At 37.2% G+C, this 26,161-nt stretch overlaps 2 protein-coding genes across 11 annotated transcripts in view; one reads left to right on the top strand and one right to left on the bottom strand.

Annotated features, from left to right (window-relative positions):
- LOC105237632 (uncharacterized protein C3orf20-like) overlaps window positions 1-8,315 on the top strand; it is a 110,050-nt gene extending 101,735 nt beyond the window's left edge. Inside the window, exon 18 of the mRNA XM_034643668.1 lies at window positions 8,169-8,315. Coding sequence (XP_034499559.1) covers window positions 8,169-8,315 — 147 coding nt within the window. The remainder of the gene's footprint in view (window positions 1-8,168) is intronic.
- A 1,061-nt stretch (window positions 8,316-9,376) lies between these two features.
- VEZT (vezatin, adherens junctions transmembrane protein) overlaps window positions 9,377-26,161 on the bottom strand; it is a 73,427-nt gene continuing 56,642 nt past the window's right edge. For 8 of the 10 annotated variants that reach the window (XM_034644282.1, XM_034644283.1, XM_034644280.1 and 5 more), the window contains 3 exons: window positions 23,926-24,026; window positions 22,173-22,380; window positions 9,377-18,729 (listed from right to left, as the gene is read on the bottom strand). In XM_034644282.1, the coding sequence (XP_034500173.1) occupies window positions 18,215-18,729; window positions 22,173-22,380; window positions 23,926-24,026 (824 nt within the window). In that variant the 3' untranslated portion in view covers window positions 9,377-18,214. Of the gene's footprint in view, window positions 18,730-18,787; window positions 19,813-22,172; window positions 22,381-23,925; window positions 24,027-26,161 lie in introns of those variants that run through there. The other 2 variants (XM_034644285.1, XM_034644286.1) reach the window with 2 other exon arrangements.

Raw genomic sequence — 26,161 nt, 5'->3', positions numbered from 1 at the left:
GATGTTTTTCTAGTTTTATCCTTCACACTATTGTATGGGCATGAAGGCATATATTTTCTTAATTAAGGATCTTTGGTCACAAGCAATAGAAACCAATTCTGCCAAATATAAGGGGTAGGGGAGTGGTTTTGGGAGGATTTAGGTTAAGCCACAGAATAAAAGACTTTATTAGCGCCTTTGTAAGACCACATACGTTGGCCTTAGCAGCCAGGACAGCCCCACGGACCTCAGCCGCAGTCCCGCGCACCGCCCCCAGATGGCATCAGCTCCCAGTGCCGTCCTTCTCAGTCCGTCCTTCCCACGCAGTCCAGGAGAGATCAATTCTGATTGGCCTAACTTCGGTCACATGCCCAATCACGTGCAGAATACGCTCAAAGATCACGTGTGTAGCCATGAGCTTTAGTTTTGGAAATACCTTCGTGTGCGCCTATCCAGATTCCAAAGGTTAATACGAACAGAGAAGCGTAGCCGTTGGGAGTTGATGATTTTGAAAATTTGTTTCCTCTGTATCATGCTTCCAATTGGGAAAGCCGTGTGACCCTTCCATCAAGGCTCTTACTGGGTAAAGTATTGAGAATGAAATTGCTCTTTATACTTCTAAGTAAATTACATCGTCACCGCGTTTCCTTGTCCGGTAGCATAGAGACTGGCAAGGAGAATTGAGGAAATGAGGCGTAGCACAGGGAGAGGTGGTGCAAACAGCTTCAGTCTTAACACCTGACCCAGGAGGAGCCATAGAAGATGGGCCGCGCAGACCCGACTACTTACAGCTCTTTTTATGGTCCCTATTTCTCCTCTAAGGGGGAAAAATACTGTGTAAAGTTTAAGAAAAGAATTAACCTGAAGAAAACCAACTAATTAAGCAATTATAAATAACTGAAATTTTCATTCTATTTTCTTTCCAAGTCTAGCACCTCCTTAAGACACGGCTTTGAAACCTTTAAAGTTAACTTTAAGTATGTGAAAACCAAAGAAAATATCTAGAAACAGGTGGTTTAGGCATGTCTGGTTTTACTGTGAGGACTTAGAATGCAGGTTCTTTGGGGAAGAAGGCTTATCCTGTAACACTGCATGCATGGGGCGCCTGGCTAGCTCAGTGGGTGGAATGGGAAACTTTTTTTTTTTTTTAAGATTTATTTATTTATTTGAAGGAGAGAGTGAGATAGTGGGGGAGGGAGAGTGACTTAAGCAGACTCCCTGCTGAGCATGGAGCCCAACTGAGGGCTCCATCTCATGACCCTGAGATCATAACCCTGAGATCAGGAACTGAGCCGAAACCAGGAGTCAGACACTAAACCGACTGCACCACCCAGGTGCACTCTTGATCTTGGGGTTGAGTTCAAGCCCCACATTTGGGATAGAGTTTTTTTATTTTTATTTTTTTAGATTTTATTTATTTATGTGTTAGAAGTCACAAGCAGGGGGCAGGGGTGAGGGCGAAGCAGGCTCCCAGCTGAGCAGGGAGCCCAACCTGGGACTTGATCCCAGCACCCTGGGATCGTGACCTGAGCCGAAGGCAGACACTTAACCGACTGAGCCACTCAGGTGTCCCTACAGTTTACTTTAAAAAAAAAAAAAAGTTGCATGCAGAAATTCTCCTGTGACCCTATGGCAAGTCAGGAGGGCATGTGGTTATCAAAATTAGTTTAAGAACTAGTGATCACACTTACTGGTAAGATATGTGGATTTTGTAATGCTGAACTTTAGGGAAAAGTCACAATGCTATAGAGGATGACTAATCACAGATAGAAGGGAAGTGAAACTTCTTAGTGTGGATAAATTTATAACTTCCCTTACCAAATCCTACCAGCCAAATTGGTTGTAGGGACAACCAGTTACCCTATTGTCTGATTTTAGAGACATATTTGATCAGGAGCTTACATATTGTCTTTTCTTTTTTTCTTTTTTTTTTTTTTTAAGATTTTATTTATTTATTTGACAGAGAGAGAGACAGCCAGCGAAGAGAGGGAACACAGGTAGGGGGAGTGGGAGAGGAAAAAGCAGGCTCCCAGCAGAGCAAGGAGCCTGATGAGGGGCGCAATCCCAGGACCCCGGGATCATGCCCTGAGCCAAAAGCAGACGCTTAACAACTGAGCCACCCAGGCGCCCCAGGAGCTTACCTGTTTTCTATCTACAACCCTAAGAAGCAGTTTTTCTTACAAAAGACCATGGGAGTAAAACCAGTACTTACCAAAAAGTGTGAAGATCTGGTTCAGACTGATATCACAACAGTTATTTCAAAATCAGGAAAACCCCAATGCATAATTCCTTTTTTTTGTGTGAAGATTTTATTTATTTATTTGATGGAGAAAGAGACAGCCAGTGAGAGAGGGAACACAGGCAGGGGGAGTGGGAGAGGAAGAAGCAGGCTCCCAGTGGAGGAGCGCAATGCGGGGCTTGATCCCATAATGCCAGGATCAAGCCCTGAGCCGAAGGCAGAAGCTCAATGACTGAGCCACCCAGGTGCCCCCAATTCCTTATCCGTTCTGGAAAGACTGTAATGGTTCTGTACTTTAAAAGCTAATCCAGTTTAGTAGCCATTTAAAAAAAAAATAAGAGCAGTGATCCAATTTTTGATGAAGTGAGACCATAAGCTTTGGGGTCAGAAACTTGAGTTTGAATCCTAGGTCTACGACTTCTTTCTGTGGTTTACCTCAGTTTCCTCATTTATAAATTGGGGAGAAAATCACCTATGGATGTTGTGAGGATGTGATGAGTAGCATACCAACAGGGCCTGGACTTAATGGCTCGATTTAAGTAAATGCAAACTTTACCTGTTGTTCACAGGTAACCCAATGAGGGCAGGGGCTTTGTCTGTTTTGTTCATTCCTGAATCCTGGTGCCTAGAAAGATGCCTAGAAAAATAGATTTTCTTTTTTTTTTTAAGGTTTTATTTATTTACTTTTTAAGATTTTATCTATTTATTTTAGAGCAAGAGTGGGGGTGCAGGAGGAGCAGAGGGAGAGGAACAGACTCTGTGCTGAATGCAGAGTCCAACATGAGGCTCGATGGCAGGACCCTGAGATCACGACCTGAGCCAAAATCAAGAGTTGGAACTCAACTGATTGAGCCACCTGGGCGCCCCAAGTGTTTATTTTTAAGTAATCTCTACACCTGACATGGGGCTCAAACTTACAAGCCTGAGATCAAGAGTCGCACGGTCTACCAACTGAGCCAGCCGGGCGCCCCAAGTAGATTTTCAATAAATATTTTTTGACTAACAGAATGAACACTCACCATTCCTTCCATCAGGAATGCCAAAACCATTTTTAATTTGCTTTGCCCCTTTCATTTACCAATCAAGTCTTTGTCCCAGCTTTTGGCAAGGCCCCAGGCATTTCTACAAGGTAGGAATTCCCCAGCATAAAGATAGATACTTGAGACCCAAAGGAAAGGGATATCTGCTGTGAATCCTGCCTTTTCACAAACTAAGTCCCTGAATCCTGGCAACAATCCTACAAGGTGATGATGCTGTTTCCACTTAACAGATAAGGAAACTGAGACCTCAAGTCGTTTACACAGCTAAGAGGTGGAGCTGAGATTTGAACGTAGGTATTCTGGCTCAGAGTCCAAAATGGGGAATGTGAGGAGTCTGTTGGCAGCATCCGGGTATAGTACAGGGGCAGGGAGAGTGAGAAATGGCCTCCTCTTTCTTTTTCTGTAAATGAGACTTATTTAGGATTCTTGGGAGAGAGTGTTTTGGAGGTCTCCTTATTCTACTAACACGTATCCCTTTTCTGGTCTCTACTTAAGTGAAAGAGTTGCTGTCTGGAAGCATCTTGGCTGGATTCATTAAGAGTAAGTGGTGAGTGTTTAGAGAGTAGTTAGAATCTCTGCTTTTGTTTAGTCATTAAGTTAATATTTGGTCACCACAAAGCTAATATATTTAGTTTGAGAGAGCAAATCAGGGACTGTTTGCTTGGTTTGAGTTGTTTGGACAAGTCTTTCCGTTCCATTCAGTTCAATTGCCGGAGCAGTGGTATAATGTGGTTTAAACATTTGAGCTCTCGCCACAGTCAAACAGGTTAAGTGGGACCAACTGGATCCCACTAGATAATAAGAATAGCTTTTCAGTTTCTAAAGGGCTTTTGCAAAAAGATTCTCACACCAATATGATGAGTAATAAGGAACTTAAACACTGAGGACAGTGGGGGGGCAGAAATGAGATTACCAGTTTTATTATGTGAATGAATGATGTGCAGAGGAATTACTTGCCTTCTTTTAGGAATCTTGTGATTAAACCCAATGCTAACTGAAGGGATTATGCTCCTTGAAGTGGTCATTAGAATTCCTGTGTGGCAGAAGACCAGGAACCTTAACCCAGGTGTTCCGACTCCACATGGCATGTTCTCCTTGCAACCCCGCAGGGTTAGTCTTGGGCTGGATCACTGGAAGGGCTGGACCAGCTGACCTGGCACTGGAGACCAGAAAGGACCAGCAGATTTTCTCAGTCTGGTATAATTTGGTGTCTGCCTCTGTCACACTGTCCGAGCTTACAGGAGCTAAACCTAAGTTGGTTCTTTCGATCTTTCTTGACATCTCTGCATCATTTTGCACAATTGATCACGTTCTTCAAACCTTCTGCTTCTCTGGCTTCCATGTCACGTGTCCTACTTCTATCTCCCTGGTCATGGGTTTTTATACACAAACTTAGCCTGGATAATAGCTTGTATTTATTGAATGCTGCTTACGTGGCACACATTTTCCGAGTCCCTTTACATGTATTTACACGTATTCATTTATTTATCCTCATGATAATCCTATGAATCAGATGGTACTCTTGTCTTTCTTGAAAAGATGAGGAAATTTAGCAACAGAAGAAAAAATACACTGGACTTCATCAAAATTTCTGATGTTTATGTGAAAGGACACTAGCAAGTGGGGCACCGGGTGGCTCCAGTTGGTTGAGCGTCTGACTCTTGATTTCGGCTCAAGTTGTGGTCTTGGGATCATGAGATTGAGCCCCCCATCGGGCTCCATGCAGCTCTCCCTGTGCCCCTCCCCTACTTGAGCTCCCTCTCTCAAATAAAAATCTTTATTTTAAAAAAAGGACACCATCAAGACTATCAAGAGAGTGAAAAGACAGCTCACCGAAGGGGAGAAGTTATTTGCAAAGCTTATGTTCAATAAAAGATTAATATCCAGAAAATATAAAAAACTACAACTCAACCACAAAAATAAGCAACCTTATCAAAAAATGGGCAAGGATTTGAACTCAGCTATTTCTCCAAATATATACAAATGGCCTCATATTTGGTATTTTAGCAAGAGCTGACATGTTCATCACTGCCTTTTATCAAATAATTTCTTCATCCTGCTTCAAGGACACCACTTCTCTGTCACTAACTGCTCCCTCTCAGTTGTCTTGCAGGTTCCTTTTTGTCTCCCGACCTACAAACTTTAGATTCCTCAAAGATCTCAGTGTTCTGACTCTCTCTGACTTACGTTCATGACTTTAAACATGACCCAAAATGCTGACATCTCCCACTCTGGATCTTTCTCTTGAACTTAGACTCATATATCCAACGTATCTCCAAATGCCTATCCAGCATTTCCACCTAATGATCAGTGTTTCCTACTTAACCTGTCCCAAACCAGCTCAGTTTCTATCCAGACCTCACTGGCTTCCCTCACTCCCTTCAGACGTGACCGCACTGTACAAAAAGGTACACTGCATCCTCCATATCCCTCTTCCTTGGCTTTGTTTTCTGTATCGTGTTTACCACCCCGACTGCCAGGATATTGTCTGGCTCTCCCTCTAGTATTCAGAGTTCTTCTAGTTCACTGTTCTGTCCTTAGCCCTGAGAACAGTGCCTGGTATGCAGCACACATTCAAACTGAATGGCCTTGATAGCCTTGGTTAGTTAAAATATAAGGGATTAATATAGATTATGTGATAGATACAGAATTCTTCAAAACCTGGTACCCGTGGGGAAAATAGTATCAGGGTCCTTAGTTGATAAAATCCTGGGCACTTCTGCATTTCGACTGCACTTCGACTCAATACTATTTTGGTAAGAAAAATTTTTGAATTTTGGTACTGGGTCTGGTCCTACCAGCCTCCGGACATATACAAACTTAAGGTTTTTTCCAGTCCAACATTTTTTTGTATTTTGATCAAGTTATTTCTGCAAGAACTAAACACTACAGCCTTTCTCCTTTTCTCTAGGCCCTGCCCCAGGGTTAGCCTAAGAGGTGACAGCTTGAACATACAGAATAAGCTTTCTTCTTCTATGTGAATAGAAGCCCAAAATAGCAATGAAATCCTACACATCCTCAACTCACCAATTTCTTAAATTACACTTTTTTCTATTATACAAGTATTTCACATTTATTGTGGTGAAAAAAAACCCCTAAAAGTCACCCTATGTCACTGTTTAAGGGATTATCACTGTTAAATTCTTCAGATGTTAGTTTATCATATATTTTGTATAGTAATCTTGTCATCGGCTATCATTACCAATATATCATAGGTTCATCTTCTGAGTTCAGGCAAGATAAGTAAATGGCTTCATGGCTAATAGCCAGGCATGGGTGCTAAAGAATAAAGTGTTGTAGATCAAGGAACAAGCTATGAGACAAAAGATAGATACTTCTGTTGCTGAAGGGCGCCTGGGTGGCTCAGTCGGTTAAGCATCTACCTTCTGCTCAGGTCATGATCTCACGGTCCTGGGATCCAGCCCTGCATTGGACTCCCTACTCAGTGGGGAGCCTGCTTGTCCTTTTCCCTTTCCTCTGCTGATGTTCTCTCTCAAAAAAATAAATGCAATCTTTAACAACAACAAAGATTCTTTTGTTGCTGAAATGAAGATAAAACAGAAAATTCTATTCCTATAGAGGAAATCTTGTAATAGGACATTCTTTCATATTGAAAAGATTATGCCATAGAAGAGGAAAGGAGGAACATGCAATCATAGGGAACTATTGTTCCTTTCAAATTCTTACACCCCTTTTGTAAGTACTAGTATTAGACTGCTTTAAGATGTAAAATAAACTTAATTCTTAGCTGGAACCAGCTATACTTTTTAAAACTACTATCTTCTACCCTTACCACTTTTTTTTTTCTTTTTAAATATTTTATTTGAGAGAGCACAGACATGAGCACACACACAGAACTTGATCCCAGGACCCTGGGATTACGACCTGAACTGAAGGCAGCTGCTTAACTGAATGAGCCACCCAGGCGCCCCCCTACTACCTTTTTATCCTCTTAATGTCAAGGTTGAATATTTCTTAAGCTGCTCACCTGTGTCATAAATATAAGCACTCTTTCACCCTGGAATAGAATGACAAACTTGGCTTTACATAGTAGAGTTGTATCTTTTCATTAAGAAATAAAGAATCTAAGAATTTTAGCCCTGGAAGAGAACTTTAGAGGTCTAGTCCAATTCATAATTAATGCTTTTTTTTTTAACAGAGGAAACTATACCTTGAAATGGTTAAATGATTTGCCTGAGTTTTATTTTTTTATTTTTTTTTAAAAAGATTTTATTGATTTATTTGACAGAGATAGAGACAGTCAGCGAGAGAGGGAACACAAGCAGGGGGAGTGGGAGAGGAAGAAGCAGGCTCACAGCAGAGGAGCCTGACGTGGGGCTCGATCCCGGAATGCCGGGATCACGCCCTGAGCCGAAGGCAGACGCTTAACCGCTGTGCCACCCAGGCGCCCCTGCCTGAGTTTTAGAGAAGTAGTTTTGTCCATAATCCGTCTACTGACTTCCAAATTCAAGGGCTCCGTGTACTCCTAGAGTTCAGCTGTAAAATGAAATGTATCCGCAGGCAGCTGATGATAAGGATGTCTTTTACAACTGGGGAGGATACTGGATTCTGACACTTCATGTGTACAACTTTGAGTGAGAAAACTACTGAGCCTGTTTCCTTAGCTTCAAACAATATATTCAGGTTCTAGGAACATGTTTGATGCTTAATATTATTTTGTATATAAATGTAAACATTTTCTCATAGGGACACATTAAGATATTTTCTCATATTAGGACTGGGGCGCCTGACTGGCTGTCAGTAGAGCATGATTCTTGATCTGGGGTCATGAGTTCAAGCCCCATGTTGGGCATAGAGCTTACTTAAAAAACAAAAAAAGTTCAAAAAAAGGTAAGTAGGACTGATTTTTGTATGAACAGATTCTGAAAATGTTCTATTAATTTTTACAGATGTACATTCGGGGAAAATTAGTATTTGCCAACTTTATTTTCAATGGTTATAGCACATCTGCTAAAGACCTTCAAAAGCAAATTGTGAAGACAAAGAGTGATTATTGTACAGGATATTTCCTACCCGATGACTTCAGGATCCGGTAGAGTAACTACACATATTCTGCCTTATCTCGTGCTTTTCATTAGTAAATCCCAGACAAGGGCCAAATGTCAAGAATTGCCTTTATGAATGCTTGTTTCTTGCTTCAAATCTTTTCTGGGAAGAGGTGGCTTATCTATTTAAAAAGTTCAGTTCAAGTCCATTTGGAAGCATCATTGAGCTTGCCAACAAGACACCACAAGCAAAGCTTACTCTCAAGGGCTGAAAAAATTTATGTACAAGAAGGAAATTGAATGGTGGTGGACATGTCCAAGGAATACTGGGGGTTCAGTCCCTTTCTGAATTTTGTGATAGATGAATGTATGGAGATGGCAAGCAGTGGGCAAAAGAACGATATTGGAACGGTGGGAATATGAGGAAAATAAATGGGTGTGTTCACTGGAAGAAATCAACTGCTTCCACATGTCCCTTCTCCCCAGCACCTGTTTTTCTACAATCTAAAAATCAGGTCGTGAGCATTTTCTTAATGAATTTTTTTTTGTTAAACATTTTTGTAATAGTAAAACAAATAGGTAAATAAAAGTTCAGTTCAAGGAAGGCCACTTTCTCTTTAACCAGCATTCAGTCTACAGAGCCATTCTGGAGTTACCGTGAATGTTCCCAGTATTGTAGCTAAGCTTAGAAAGGTTCAGACCAATCATTCATTCAATTACATAGGACAAAATATGATCCATTGGATCATATTAACCTTCTTCTTAATTCAGTATGTCTTTTCTGTCGGGAAGGTCATACAAGTCAACAAATGTAACATGATTAGAATGTATCTGATGGCTGACAGTCACTGAGAAGGGTGAAAATAGAGCTTTTAAAATTCATCTGCTGTTTTCACTCTGATAAATTTTCATGTGAGGCACTTTAATGACCAAACTTAGACTAATGAATCCATGGCTTCCCTAGAAAACTGCTGTCATTTGTTGGTATGGTAACAAATTCTGGAAAATACTATAATAGAAGAGAAATAGAGATAAAAGGAAGAGAAAAACAATTTTTACCTTTTGGCTAATTCATGTTGCAAACACCAGAATAAAAAAAGCACACACACAGAAGACACAAAGTAGTACAGATTTTATTACAGACTTGTTAAGCTTAGGAGGAACAACAATAATACAGACATATACAAACCTACTGTGCATTCTTGTAAAAATCCTTTACAAATTTGATATGCTAAAATGTATCAAGTGATCAAAGAAAGTATTGATGAGAAAGACTATAATCTCAAGTCTTCAGGTAGGGTAGGAAATGTACGGTTCTACATAAAATATAAGTATTCAAAAAGTAAAAATTGAAGTATCTCTGAACGAATATTCTTAAATGATATTTTTTTAAAAATACAGCTTAACACTCCAGTGTTAAATGAAGAATGAAGACTGACTTTAGAAACTTACTATGTAAACAAGCCTGAAGATAGTTCACACACTCCTGTTTTCAGTGTTCATACAATGTTAAAAGAGAATGCAAATGCCACCGCCCCCCCGCCAAAATACTGAGAACACTTACTGTATACATAATAAACACAAGATGGGTTCATACATTTCATGCTATGTCAAGAAATAGTTACCTATGCTCACAGATTAGGGCATGGATACAAGACTGTTGATATCAGAACATTTTCATGTTTGGGTGAATGCAAAACGTCATAAATTTTAGAAGACACCAATATAAGGCTCACCTATTTAATTCTAACATAGTTCATTAGAAAAAAATGAATCTGAAGAATTGAAGCATAAATTAAGAGTGAATTTACAAGACAGTGAATGCATTTAAATCATTTGACATTAAAAGGAATAAAAATCCAAAGATCTTTAGATCCAAAGGCTGTTGTTTTATCAAAAAAATACATATACTAATGTATAGTTTTGATTTATGCAAACAGGAAACACTGTCCAAACAGGAAAATATTGAGAGAAAAGGGTAAACACAGTACGATTTAAAAGGCAAAAATAATAGAATCTATGGGATGAAGCATCTCTGTGATGAATGTAGTACAGAACTAATCCCAGGGTTGAATTCTGCAGAATGAGCCTCAAGCTCACAGTCCTATTTTATAGGATAACTAATTGATCCATTTTTTCCAGTGACAGGGCTTGGAGGAACAACACAGTTTGGGGCTCTTTTCACAGTTGGGAGTCCCTGATTTGTCTGCAATTATTTAAAACATGGTCTAAACCTACTGAAATGTCAGTTTTACCAAAAGTATATATTTCCATTGTGTATCATAACCTTTGGATTTGGGGTCTTTACATGCCTTTTCAGAAATCCTGTCCTCAAATTAAGTAAAATAGCAATGTCACAGTTATGATGTGAGACCACTTGATGAATCAAGTAGGTCAGAATCTTTTAAAAATCCAGAGCAGCAGGGTACAAAAATAACTTGCTAAAAACCTTATTCTGCAAAATACTTTAGCAATCTGTGAGGTATTAATCCATTTCCACTCTATCATCCTAGCTTGTTTCCATCAACCATAGCAGATTCTGAAACATAGTTTACAATGAATCTGACAAGGGACTTGGTGTCTACAAACGATGCTAAGGATCTTCCCAGACCTGAACCTAAAAAGCAAGCTCAAAGCAATATGGTGGATTCAAGATTAAAAGAAAAAGGCATTGATGTCCAGAAACAAAAGTTTAAAATTACTTAGCATTGGAGTTACAGGGCAAAGACCAAATGCCTTTCAGAAACTACGCACAATTAAATGAGACTATTATCATATTGTTCAGTAGAAAGTGAGAAAAACAAAAACAGAAAACATTAATTTTGGGGGAGAAATTTTTTTTTTTGGTGGCTAAATTGTTTTAACCATTAAATAGAGATAGAGATCTGATAAGTTACAAGAACAATTCTCCCACCAGCAATTAGTAATAACCATATTACACATCACATTTCTACTGCGATAAATTACTGTAATGTCAAAGTCTGGTAGACTTTATTTTGCTATCCATTGTTATTCCTCTAATTTTAGAAGGATTAACCAACCAATTTTTGCTAACTGTTGGCACACATACAAAGAAAAGTGAGTTTTGGTGAACGCAGGATGTCTAGTCAGCCTCAGGTTCTCTTCAGTCTTCACACTCTTGACGTTCCAGGAATGATGCGCGAGTTTAGGTTGGTTCTAGGATAGGCCCAGGGGCCTGGTTTGATCTGGGATCCCTGGGACCATACCTAGAACAAACCCAAACAAAACCAAACTCCTTGGGAGTGCTTTCAGCTCAGGTGACTTCTGGACTTTTCACCCATATGGACCTCCACGGCTGTACCAGGACCATACAGCAATCTTTATGGAATGGGAGTGGCATTTCTGGAGTTTTCTGTACGTTTCCAGGTGCTAGTACTGTTCAGAAAATACTTTGACTTAAAAATTAATTTTAAATTTACTTGGGAGAGGAAAAAAGATCTAATTTCTTAGGATATCATAAAAAACTTGTAAAAGACATGCTTTAGTTTTAGAAAAGATGTTCAAAGATGAAATAAACTCATTTGTAGGCAGCCAACCTTTAGGAAATGCTATAAAGTGGAAAATGTAAAGTTCAAAACAATAGAATTACCCCTTATCTTGAGAAACTCTTAAGATACAAATATGAGGGGAAATATTTCTACAATGACTCATAGAATATACTCACTTTGAAAAATAGCGTGTCAGAAGTACACACCACTTAAATACTGTCGTATTTCAATAACATGTTTGCCACGTGCCGAATGAAATTCAATAAATAGGGACGAAACAAATTAACTCAACTGCTGACAGGTTAAAATGTACAGCATTTAAAAAATACCATATGCATTTTAATTTAGCACACATTTTAGGATTTCCATAAAATCAACTCCTTATTCATAAAATCAGCTCTTCATGTTATGCTTTTGTATATGTGAATCCTGGAATCAATTCATCCTCTTTTTTGATTTATAGCAATTACACTGAATAGAATCACTTTACTCTCACAACTATACTCAAGGACAATTTTTCTCCTTGTACCACCAACCAGGGTTTGGCATCATGGCTATTCTGTAATGGCAGTCTCAACTCAAGAAATGGGTTTGAGTCATCGATTTTTAAATGAATATTATATCATAATTCCCTTCCAGTAGCATATGAATAACGTTAGGTGATGAGTCATGACCATAGACTGATTTTCCAATAACCCTGTATATGATGGATGGATGAATCAATGTATGGACTCAGACATAATCAGCCTATTGGTAAAACTAAGTTAATCAAAGCCAGGTATCCCTTTCTAGACAGATTTGAATTTTACTTGCAAACATTATAACATGCAAATTTCATGTTTATTTTTCATTCAATAGAGAAAAATCATCATGCTTATTTAACATATTAAATGATAATTTAAACACGCAAAATAGAGAATGACACTGGGAATTTAGTCATTCAAGGATCTGTCAATATCATTAGCTCTAACACTGATAACTTTTGGCAAGCTTTTAACATACATTTCATTGAGCGAAAACAAAGATACTATCTTAAAATCCTGCACAAAGAATAAATTCTTTGTGGTAAAACTGCTTAGAATCTAAAAATCTTATTACTTCTCAGCTCTCTGGGATATCAATAATGATAGTTTTCTTATTTCCCAGGACTCAGCCTACTTCATGTTTCAGAAATGAAGATGCATCTCTCTAAAAACAAAACCAAACTAGCCAAAGAAATTCTTAGAAGTATGTGGTATCCAATTTAGAGAGTATTGCAGAAAAAAGCTAATTTGAGTGGACTGGTTTTAATCAGAGCCAAAAGATTAAAGGATAGAATATAGAGAAGGTAAAGTATGGAAACGAAATGGTTCCCTTGTACAATAACAACTCTTCTATTTTGAGAGCAGGTATTGAATTTAGTAACTTCACTTATTTTAAAGATAGCAATGAAATAGGTAATGAGTAATAGATATCCACAAAATCCATGCGTTTAAGTATAATCCAGTTTTTAGTCTTCACTGAGTCAATTTACTCTTACTTTATATATTACTCTAGCTGTCTTAATTACCTGGTTTCCAAAACCAAAGCAGACTAGAAGGAGCATTACGAAGACGGAAAAAGGCCATTGCTATGGGCACACTTAAGCAAGCAGTAATTGTAGGAGTTGAAGGAATCAGAACTACTAACAGAAAACAAAGATAAAATGAAAAAAGCATAGCAGAATGGAGCCATTTAGTAAAAGGGCATATAGCTCTCAGTGCCTAATTAGACTATCAGTATAATAACTTGTTAATAATGATCATTCTGCCATCAAAAAAGATTAAAGTGATTTTCATATATTGTTTAATAAGACAGCAATGCATACTGTTTTAAAAGGATTACCTTCAGAAATTATTCCAAAAATTTTTAATGCTTAAAGGGTTAGTTTAAGCTCTATAGAAAACTCGGATAGCTAGAATGAGTCATTCTCCAAATATTCAGTTAGCCAGTTCTTAGTAAATTAGCCATGCATGTTTAGTCTCAAACCTATAGTTCTAGAATATAAATCTTGGTGAACAGAGAGTTGGAGTCACATTTATAATGCTCTAAGTTTTCAGTCTGTGTCCTATACTAGGAACAATCAACAAGAACAAAACATTTAACATTTTCCTAAAATATTCACAATGATTTGTATAAAGATGGTAGTTGAATTTTCTTTTACAGTTGAATTCATTAATGGAGAGTCCTAGAAACATCAACATATAAAAACTGAATTAATACTTTAAATATATGGCAATCACATATTCAACCAAGTATTTTTAGCAAATCCTTAGTAAAGAATGAAGAGGCAAACAAAAGTATGCTAAGCAGCCAACAGGTACCACAAAGTCCATGCACGTAACTGACTGAAAACACCCCTTAGCCTTCTTTCAGTCTACTTACTCTTATTTTAGACACAACTCTAGCAAGCTTGCAATCTGGTTTCTCAGGCCACGGCAGATTAGAAGCAGCAAATGAGGGGCCTAGTGCAAGAGGCAGGCACCCAAGAAAGCAGCAAAAATGACAGCTGATTTTAAGGGAAGATAGAGAAACTGTGAAAACGAGATATAGCTCAAAAAGCACAGCATCACAGGGTCACAGAACCTCATCTAACTTAGGAGCCCCCGAGGGTGCATTTCTGTTTATCACCCCGTGATAGGAACCAATATTCTTAAAGATGACAAAGAAAAAGTTAAATTAGATCCTAAATATTCTAGAAAAAAGCGCACAAGGTACATCCTAGAAATTTTCCTATTCAACTATTAAAAAAAGAGTTATGAATAAATGGATTTGCCTCAGTTACATGGAAAATTAACTCACACAATTAGTTACCTGTCAATGGTAAATTGTTACTGTACTTAGGGCCTTTTTTCCATATTTTCTCTTCCAATAGATTTGTAGCTTCATTTTCTAATAGAAGTGTGAATTACATAGACATGTTCTTATCCATAGAAGTGGAAGAATAAATCAATCTTTGCTTTGTCTGGTTTTCATTCTTGGCATCCTACAGTCTTTCGGCATTTAAGTTATTTCCTTGTTTTGTTTTGATACAGAAACAATGCATTACAATTAAACTAAATCAGCTGAACTTTTCTTCCCACATGATTTCTAATAATTTATCAAAATATTTCATATTTTATATTACTTACAGTGTATAAATAAAAGTTGGTCACAGAGTGAAATGACCCCTAGGGTCCCTTCTGATTAACACCCCATTGACTTAAAATTTAGTGACATGTATCAGAACTTAATTCTTTTTATGCTTTAACATCAAAAGCTTCTCCACCTTTATTATGTGAATCAGAATATTACTATTTATTTTTTTAGAGAAATTTTTTAAATTTTTTGACCTATTTTACTAACACACTTATAACCAGATCTTGTTTTTTCAGTCTCAAAAGTTTCACTTATTTTTTAACTACTTCTGAGAAGTCAGAATTCACCAACATCTCTTAACAATCCAGAGATTTTGGTTTTTGCTGGAAAAATTCCCCATGACATTATTAGGTCACCTGCACCCATAGCTTTTAAATGATGGATCTAAGATTTAAACTAAAGGCTATCCTTTTGTATTAAAGCCTTAAAGCCATATTCTTAAATTTCCTTAGAAATTTGCCTTAAATGTGTTTCTCCTAGTCTCTAGTAACTTGAGAAATCAAACCTGAGTCAATACATCAGTTCTTAATTAAATACATTCAAACGTACAATTTTAATGAAGTACAATTTTAAAAACGACTTAACTTATGAAGTCAGATAATACAGACAACTTAAAATATAAGCAGAGGATCACAAATCAAACACCAGCAAGAGTTTGGCCCCAGATATGCCAGATATGCCGGGTTTTAATGAAAGCTGAAAAAAATAACCTTTAGGTATGACAACCGTTACCAGATCATTTACTGCCATGACTTTCCTTACTGTAGGCAAAGGGTAAAAATCTTATCTTCAAGAATGCCCCAAATAGCTTCTTTCATGCATTCTTACATTAAGCACTAGGTTTATCCTGGTAAAATAAACTATGGAAATGTTCACGTTAAAAGCTGTTAGGATATTACTCCTAACAAGAATTATCCTGTCCAAATATCACTGTAAAATCTGGAAAGCACAATTACAAGCGTTGCATCACAAAATATTTTTTCCAGAGGGCTTATTTTGGAAGGAGGATGGCAACTATTAAGACTAGTCAAAAGCCTGATAATAAAAAGTGAAATATTCTTAGAAAAGTAACAAACAAGAGTACCTACATATAATTACATTGGCTTATTTGTTTTTATTTCCTAAGGTATTCATGGTAAGAAAAACAAAGTCCCAGAGAGAGGTTCTTAGATTTTACTGGGCACAAACATCACTTAGGTCTCATTCCAAAATGACCAACTAAGAATGGATTGGGAGTATGGCCCCAATCTGCAATGAAAAAATCAGACTTTGAATTTATTGTAAGGTAGGTGCCCCATAAAAAAAAAAACTGAGAAACACTGACTTTTAGACTATTATAAGAGAAAATTAGGAATATTCACAGGGAAGATAATATTTTATCCTAGAAGCATTTTAAAAGATGAAAGAAATTTTGAAAACTACACAAAAAAAGAAGCTTCAGTTAAAGTCCCAAGATCCTTATATCATGGTTTCAACAAGTAGAATTTTCAAGGAATTAAGTTAACAACTAGTGAATAAAACAGATCAGGCTGGATTTAGGAATTCCTAATTAAAATCAGTCTTTTAAAATTAAAAAGTATCACCTCAGAGAGCACTGAATATTCAAAACTGATAAAATATTGTGAAGATATTTTTCCCAAACCACTATAATAAAAATAATACAATTAAAGAATTAAAGTTATTAAACTCTAATTCTTGCTGTGTAAGGTTACAGATTACGAGAAAAATTACCAAGTTTTTCCATAATTGCTTCTTCTAAATCCAAGGAGAAAAGGAGTTATCAAACTAAGTAATTTAAAAAGAAAGTATTATTATTTATGAATACAGTCTCGTCAGTCTCAAAACAAGATTTGTTTTTTCTTGAAATTTAGCTGACTATTGCTAAGTGGTAAACTGGGCCCACCCTAAGATAATCCTAAATGCTTAATTATGGATAAATCCCAGAATTTTTGGCAATAGGCAGAAGAGGGTCTCTTATTATTCATATAAAGCAGAACGAAGTTTCTCCTCAGGTTAAAAAATAAATTTCCAAAGATTACTGGAAAAAATTAAATAAAAATCCCCTTGGTATACATAAAACTACTAACTCAAAGTGCTATAAGTCTACAGGAATCTGAATAGTTTCTTAACTCTAAAGACAATCTACTATATTCATCATGTAATCTCCTCTCTAGGACAGCAGCATAAATTATTATTCCTATACTTTCCCCAAGTAATGTCTTATAAACTACATCAGTGCGTAAGAGCTATAGGTTTCAAGAAACAATATACTCCTGAAAATGTCACATTTTGAAAATGTAATCATTTAACACTGGACAATTTGGAAAGCAACCTCTTTTAAGAGGTAGTTTGTAAATGAAGTACTAAGGAGACAAGGATGCTTTCCAGGAAGCAGACAGGATGTTTCCAGAATCTCATTAAGGTGGAGAGGGTGTAGCATCACGTTAGAAATCAGCAGCTTAAGTGACTGGCTTGTGTTAATGGCACCCAATTATCTGTAGGCAAACCTAAACAAAGAACTTTCTGCAAAGTTGGGAATGGGGCCTTGGACTATAGGGGTCCCACTTTGACATCATTCCCTATTAGTTATAACAAGACCAGAAGATAAACACAAAAATAATTGAAAGGTTAATTTTTAAAACAGTACAATGTTTTTCTTTTAAAGATTATTAGGACATCTTAAAATTAACTACCAAATACAGGTATGAACAAGGAAACATAAGAAACATGTCACAATCCCAGTATTTCTGACACTACTTTTTAGTTCCAAACCCCAGTACACATTAATTGTATGAATTCAATTTTTTTTTATTCAGAACCTGCATCTTTAAGACTGGTATAAACAAAAATAAAATACAAACAAGTTGTTATTAACATAATAGCTGCAGTTAATTACTGCGAGAATACAGTAAAAAGGAGTCATACTAAATGTTAATGTTCTTGCAACAGAGTTACCCAGTCATTTTAGCAAATTCTGGCAAGAAATGATAAATTTGTTTCTTACTAAAAGTACCTAAAGAATTCCCAAGATCGATCAGTTGTACTGCAAATAAAACAGCAGTTTATTCAAAAGAGCCCTTACCTTCTTCTTTTCCTAAAAGATTTCCCATTTACAGGTTAGCAACTATTTTCAGAGCAGTTGTTCAACCAGGGTTCTTGCTGTAAATTCACATCTTAGCTTTATATATAGTAAACGTCACACTCATTTTCCCTTGCCAGTGGATTATCTAGTGTTGAAGCTAAAACACCTGCATAAAAGCAACAATTTAAAATCCTTCATGGTTCTTACTTCTCTTCTACCTCATTTTTATTTTCTTGTATTATTTGTTCTTCCTCCTCATCACCAAAAGTCTGTTCCTGCATGGTGGTAAAGGAGAGAGATCTAGCAGCCACTTCTGCAGCAAGACCAGCAGTGAAGGTAAAATCCGGTGACAGCTGGAGCCGTGCCAGCCTCTGCTTAATGGAGGGCTGTAATAAGTCCCTGGAAGTTGCATGGGCAGTGGACAGGCTACCTACATCTGCCTGCTGAGATTCCTCTTCACTCTCACATTGGTAACACACTCTTTCTTCAGCTCCTTGGAAGAAGACTTCATTTGTAGAATTGTCTTTATTTTTATCATCTAGAGGGTTTTCAGATAAATACTCAGTCCTACTACTTATTTCATTGTCAGCTGTGGAGGGTTTACTATTTTCCTCTTCAGTATCATTTTTACCAACTGTCCCCATATCTGAATCCACTGATGGTTCTGAATTACTTATGGGTTCCACTGGGTCTACAGGAGACAAGGATTTCAACACAGCTTCAAAGAAAACAAAAAAAAAAAAAAAAAGAAAAGAAAAGAAAAAAAGAAAGAAAAATAATAACTAAGGACCCAGCAATGATTTAAACTTTAAATTTCCAGTAGTTTTTTCTTATAAAGAACAATAAATAAAAGCTAAATAAAACTTTCTAGTAAAATCTATGTAAATTTATAAATCCAGAGACCTTTATAAGAGATAGAATGCCTAAGAAATGAAATGAGATGGGGTTTTGATGAAGATTTTATAACACTTCACACATTCTCTTATTCAAAATATTAAAGCAGTGGTTCTCAAAGTGCGGTCCCCAAACCAACAGCATCAGTCTTACCACCAGGTTATTTGATAGAAATGCAAATTTTCGGGCCCCACCCAGACCTATTGAAGGGGGACACTGTGAGTGGGGACCAGCTGTGTTGATAAGCCCTACACTTGACTCTGATGCACACTAAAGTTTGAGAACCATCTTATGAAAGAATAAGCAGCATGATTTTTACTGATAATGTGTCAGTTAAAAGGCCTAAAGTCATCCAGATAATAATCGTATCTTCAGCACATATATATTTACAAGTTAAAACAGCATGGGAAAAAAAATGCACACAATTCAACTTACTTGCCAACCACCTAACAAGACCCTGATGAAAGTAAAGCCATAACTTCTACACATTTTGTAATGTCACAGGAAAATAGAAAACAAAATCTGTATTCAAAATCAACTATTGTACAAAGCATAATACATAAATATTTTATCCATACGGCAGAAGTTGTCCTTTCAAGGAAAATGAAGTTTTATTTAGCCCCTCTTGATGTTAGTAGGCAGTGGGTTGCTTGCTAGGCAGTCTCTCCTCCCAGTATGAGGGGTTAGTACAATACAATATATTAGGAAGCATGACGGAAGAAAAAAAAAAGTGCTTCTTGAAGATCTGGCGTTTATTTAAAAAATAATTTGTAAAAGGTGTCCATTTCCAAGAAACAGATCCCTAAGCTGCAGTAACTCCACTAGAGAAGCAGCAACAACAGAAAAAAATGGCCACAGCAGGTTCCAGTGTAGAATATCCCTCTCTAATTCCATTCGGACTTTACCCCTGTAGGCAGAGATGAAAACAACTCTGGAAGATGGACTGAAATTTTTCATGGAAAAAGCATTTTATGGTATAAGCAGCTTTTTACTTATTTTCACAAACAAAATCAAATCAGCATTACTGCCCTTTCAGATGTAAACTACCAGAACCACATACCTGAAAAAAGACACACATTTCTTTCATTGTTATATCCTTGCCCATACTGTCAACAGGATAATTTTAAAGCTACGTGGAGAAAATACTAAACAATAAAAAGGATACAGGATTATAAACAATGCTATTTTCAGTCTTCCTACACATTTTTAGTCAATAAATCTAGTTCTTAAAGAATGCAACATAGATTAGATGTTGATTGCTATCCTTGATTATTGCTAATTAAATAGGACATATAATCCGTACAAGTGGAGGATCAAGTGTTTACCCTGCTGCAATGTGAGCCTCCAGGAGTACAGGGATTTTTGTCTCTTGATCTATGCACTAGGGACTCAGCAGGAAACAGTGCCTCAGAAACAACTTGTTGAATGAATAATTTGCTGAGTGAACACTGGGCGGGGGGATAATAAGGCCCCTATTGATAGAGATTGTAATTTCATTACAGAGACAAAAACATTGGATGCATAGAAAACAAGAGTGCCTAAAACATAATAATCTCTGATTCATGCAGGCCCAACATATGAACAAATAGGCTGCAGGAACTCTTTACTTTTTACTGCTGCTCCTGGAAAGTTCTTAATCTGCTACATATATTGCTGCTCAAGACTTCCTTCCAATTCCCTTCAGTGCCCCTCAGATTCATGGATGAGCAACTGGTGGAAAGGGCAGCTTGGTGGAAAAGACAGAATTCTTGGTATAAAGAGATCAGCATGCATGTTTTTCTTTTTTTAAGTTTTTTTTTTTTTTCTAAAGTAAACTCTACTCCCAATGTGGGGGTTGAACTCGTGACCCCAAAGAGTTGCATGCTCTACCAACTGAGCCAGCCAGGCACCCCAGCATGAATGTTTTTCATGAATAAAAACAATAAGCTTGTGGAACCATAGTCTAATTAGATAAATATAACCAGAGGAGGATATCTATATTAGAAAGAGTAGGGAATATAGTTGGAAATGATGGACTCATATGATAGGCTTGAAACCAGGAAAAAAAGCTTAGAATTAATACAGTAGGAAAGGGAGAACCACTCTAGGTTTTAAAGCTAGAGAACCATTATCAATGTACTCCTGTTTAAGAACAATCTGGAGGGAGCTTGCAAGGATAGAACCTAGCTTAGAAGCTATCTTCTAAGGATAGCTTAGAGGAAAAGGGTATTGAAAACAGAAGTCAGCTGGGGCACCAGGCTGGCTCAGTCAGCAGAGCATTTGACTCTTGATCTTGAGGTCATGGTTTGAGCCCCACATTGGGGGTAGAGTTTACATAATAAAAAAGAAAATGCAAGTCAGTTAAGAGACTACAACAATATATGAAAACACTCTAATAAGGACCTGGGCTATAAAGGGGGCCAATGGGAAGAGGAAGGATAAAAATCAAGAAACATATATCTGGACAAGGAAGAATGGTAGGGCTCCTAAGAGAAGAAAAGAGAAACCTGAGGAACTTTCCAGAAGTACAGGTAATCTATAAACTTCTTGTGAAAAGAAGGCAGTTGACTTTGAGGCTCCACATAAGTACTCTATAAAAAGGGGAATCCCACTCTCCCCACTTAGAAATCTACAGAAGTTAGTTCTCAACTAGGAATTAGCTAGTTTGATATTGTCAAGTATTAAGCTTCCCCTCATTCCTTTCCTCTCCTCCCATGAAATCCAACTAAAAAAAAGAAGAGTGGGAAACTTAAAGGAGTTTAATGCTAATCGTCAGTATTGTCAATATCCAAATATGGAGACAGTGTGCACAAAAGCACCTCCTCTTCTCCCATCGACTAAAGTGCTCAAAACAATTAAGTAACTTCAATGATGTAGCTAACTGGCCTAGGTCTTAATTCATTTGTTTCAATGGTGAACACAGAGTTATTAATTTGGTGCTTCACTGAGGTATTTATAATATCTACATGAAGAGAACAGAGTTTAGAATCTCAAATTCACTAAATTTGAAAACACTCTAATTTTTTCAACTCACTGCCTATTCCAAATAAAATTTAGTAAAACATCAAATACCTGATGAAAAAGTATGATTTCATATTCCCAATTTGATTACATACCTATTCTTTTATTGATCATATTGATTTGTATTTAGAAGAAAAAGTACTATACTTGCTGACAAATCCCTAAAATTAAAGCTGTAAGAATTATATAGCTAAAATAAGATTCATAGTTCATGAAAAAAGAATCACCTACACTAAAATAACCTTTTATTCTGACGTCAGTGCTTACCGTGATCACTGAATAGAAGTTGCTTCCACTTCTGCCTTTCTGCCTCTGACGCTTTAAATCCCAGCACAGACTTTAATTCTTGGAGCACCCTCTTGGATTCTTCATGCTCACGCTTCTGTCTCTCTCGGTCTTCTTGAGACAAGTAATAAAAATCATCCTTTCTGAAATCACTGTCCACATCTATATCATCTACATAAGCTTCTAATTCCTGAAAATGAATAAAAGAAAAAAGCACTTTACTTCAAGCAGACAATTTCTAGTAGCATTCATTAACGTGTACCTACCCTTCTCCAAGATTAAAAAATGAAGACTCTTGGCACAGGTCACTAAAGAAAAGGTGGGCAAACAGAGCAGACATATTATTATAGATAAACTGAAGTCTTAAATAACAGTTGATACTAAAAGGGATTGTGGATAAGAAAGTTTAATAACTTCAATCATTATTTTTCTGCTCTGATACCATTCTACAGATCTAGTCAAGATTAGTTATTAGCTCTGCAAAACCAATCAAAATTAGAAGGGCCGGTGGTTTGGGGAGATGGTCAGGTATGTTATGTCTTTTTGTGGTAGATATTTGTGGTTCTTTCTTACGTCCCAGGAAGTTTGAACCTCATCTTACGGTTCTTCGTATCACTAAGGAACAGACTAGGATCCTTGCTTAACCAGCCTCCTTGCAGTTAAGGGTCAGGCAAATGACTTGGGATCCTCTAATCAGATGTACGTGGATAACACCTGACCCAGACGTTTGTCACAAGGGAAGCAAGCATCTTAAGGGGTCTGTTCTGGTAAGAATGGTGGCAGATCAAGTTTCTAGAGGTAGAGGTTCTAAAGGGAGGTTTTATTATTCAGCAATGGTAGAGCAAGTGGCAATGCCTGCAACTAGGGACTGGGCAGTGATGTTGCTGGAAAGGGAACAGTTCCTTTGAGTGATTTTGGCTGTTTACACCAACCTGGTTCAAACCTGACTATGTGGTCCTCACAAATATTCTGTCAGTCATGTACTGTTTTTTAAAAAAAAATTGTTTGTTGGGGTGCCTGGGTGGCTCAGTCACTTAAGCATCCGATTCTTGGTTTCAGCTCAGGTCATGGTCTTGGGGTGGTGAGATCAAGCTCTATGTTGAGCTCTATACTCAGGGGGAAGTCTGCTTGGGATACCCTCTCTCCCCCTCTGTCCCTACCCCTGCTTGCGTGCTCTAATAAAATAAAATAAAACCTTAAAAATCTCATTTGTTAAAGTAAACAGAATTGGTCTCCTTTTGCAGTTAAGAACTGAGTAGACAATATGACCCAAGGAAAAGAAGTTTTCCTCAGGATAAGCAAAAGAAATCTTTGTTAATATCTAATGAAATCATTAAAAAATTGTTTCTTTAAAGTGAGGTATAGTATACATGCTGCCAAATACACAAATCTCAAAGTGTACAGGATTCTCACATATGTATACAGACTGGTAACCACTGCTCACATTTCCAGCATCCCAGAAGGTACTGTTGTCAATGCACTAATTTTTAATATGTTTAATCACTTTTAAGTGTCTAAAAAATAGGCAGTAAGATATACATAACATGTAAATTTGCTGGTAGATTCAGTGGATTGAATTCAAGGCACTAAGAACAAATGATCTGACGTCAGTTCAATACGCTGTGTTATAATTTTGAAGCTCATCACAAACATAAATTTAATAACTTAGTCAATAATTATCCTTTATATGTGAAATTCTTCTTTAGGGGGAAAAACAAGCAATTTTTACCATTACCTGCTCCTCAGGGATTGGATCTTTGTCTGCAATGTGTAGAGTAGGTTGCATCAAAGGTACCACAGTACAACGTGGATTTTCACATACTATTTCAGGCTTGCCTTAAAAAGCAACGGGCCAAATGGAAATGAGTGAACATCCAATTAAAAAACATTTTTAGTACTAATATTTTGCCAATTTCATAGTCCAGCTTGTTCTGATTATAACATAATTTATAAAAAAATTAAGGATGTTAAAGTTAACAGTAACAGCAGCAGATTTACAATGTAAGTTAAATTAAACTCCTGGGGCGCCTGGGTGGCACAGCGGTTAAGCATCTGCCTTCGGCTCAGGGCGTGATCCCGGCGTTATGGGATCGAGCCCCACATCAGGCTCCTCCGCTATGAGCCTGCTTCTTCCTCTCCCACTCCCCCTGCTTGTGTTCCCTCTCTCGCTGGCTGTCTCTATCTCTGTCAAATAAATAAATAAAATCTTTAAAAAAAAAAAAAAGAAAAAATAAATAAATTAAACTCCTGGAGGAGTTATTTGTTTTTCTCTCCCTTCTTCATCTCATTATAGTATCTGGCACATACCAGGTACTCTATAAATCAATTTCTGTTCATGGCACAGAAACATTCTCAAGACAGACCACCACTCTTCCCCACAAAAAATAAACTTTGATCTTGCACTTCCCTTATATTATTTCTACTCTCAGAAGTTAGAATTGGAAATGAGTTTCACAAGTATTAGCTTGAAAAGATGACTCAGGTGTTAACTTTAATTACTTAATACTGGTGTTTGGTTTCTAATCACAGGGTTACTTAGTCTCATATCCGGCTCTCTACCTTTCATCGTTATCTCTCTACTTAAAAAGAAGTGGCGTTTAAGCATCTAGATTTTTACTTTTCAAGAGTAATGATAGATAACTGGTTGGGACTAGGGTTGGGGGGGGTCAAGGGCTGGTGTGGACAAAGCGAGCTGGACTGGAATGAGATGGGATGGGATGGGAAGGACTCTCAGTAGGTGTGAGTCAGCAGCCATGTGGCTTAGGGCACAACCCATATTGTCAGGCGATTTCTTACATACAAGGGATTGAATACAATAAGTTAACACTGAAGATAACGAGAGCCAAGTTTCTCATAATCAGAAAAGGGAGGTACAAATAGGGAGAAGGACAGAAAGAATTGGAGGTAATGGTGTGAAACCATGGTATATAACATATATGGACAGACATAGAAATATATTTCATCACCCTACCAATTCCCTGCACACCGGGAATTGGTAAAAACAGTAACACCCCAGTGGCTATGAGCATATTTAGCACCTACATCTTGGTTTCTAAATACCATTTTTCCATTAAAAGGATTGAGGGCTTCTTGGACACATGGCTGATGTTAGGGTTGGCGGCAAGGAAAGTATGAAGACGTAAAGAAGTGATCAAAGAATTATAGTGGCACAAACCACAATGAATGGGTTCCCTCTGGTTAAATTTTGGACAATTTGAGCAACAAAATAATATAATACTAACAAATTATGATCCACAGAATAAAATAAGAATCCATACATCCATATTGATATAAGTAAGTGGAAAAAGGGGCTCCTTTGCCCTACAACAGAATGCTGACTCTTAAGTATAAAAGGAAAAATGGAATTAGAAAATTACCATTTGGCAACAATCACAATAGTATCTAATTCGCCAAGAACTACTAAACTAGGGGATGCTAAAACTAGTGGGTGAAAAAACTTTAAGCTATTTTATTTTACTCAGAAAATTTACTCTTTTTGGGATCTAATTTTATGAGGCTAGACAAATTACAGTCATAACCACCACTACCAAGATATAGATACAACCAAGATATAGAACAGCTCCATCACCTCAAAAGATTTACTTACGCTGCTTCTTTATAACCTATTCTTCCCTCCACATCCAACTCCTAGAACCCTTGGTATGTCTGCTGTTCCTATTAAATTACACTGTTTTAAGAATGTCATTTAAATGGAATCATAGACTATGTAGTGATTTGAGTCTGGCTTCTTTTGATTAACACAATGCATTAGAGATTCCTCCATCTTAATGATGTATCAGTAGTTTCTTTTTTATTGCTGAGTAGTATTCCACGTGGATGGATATAACTGTTTACTCATCAGCTGAAGGACACTTGGACTGCTTCTAGTTTTTAGTGATTATGAATAAAGTCACTATAAACATTTGTTTATAGGTTTTCAAGTGAACATTACATTTTATATCTCTTGAATA

This window comes from Ailuropoda melanoleuca, chromosome 15 (genome assembly GCF_002007445.2).
Source record: "Ailuropoda melanoleuca isolate Jingjing chromosome 15, ASM200744v2, whole genome shotgun sequence".
Taxonomy (NCBI): Eukaryota; Metazoa; Chordata; class Mammalia; order Carnivora; family Ursidae; genus Ailuropoda; species Ailuropoda melanoleuca.
This window is presented reverse-complemented; position numbering and strand designations above follow the sequence as displayed.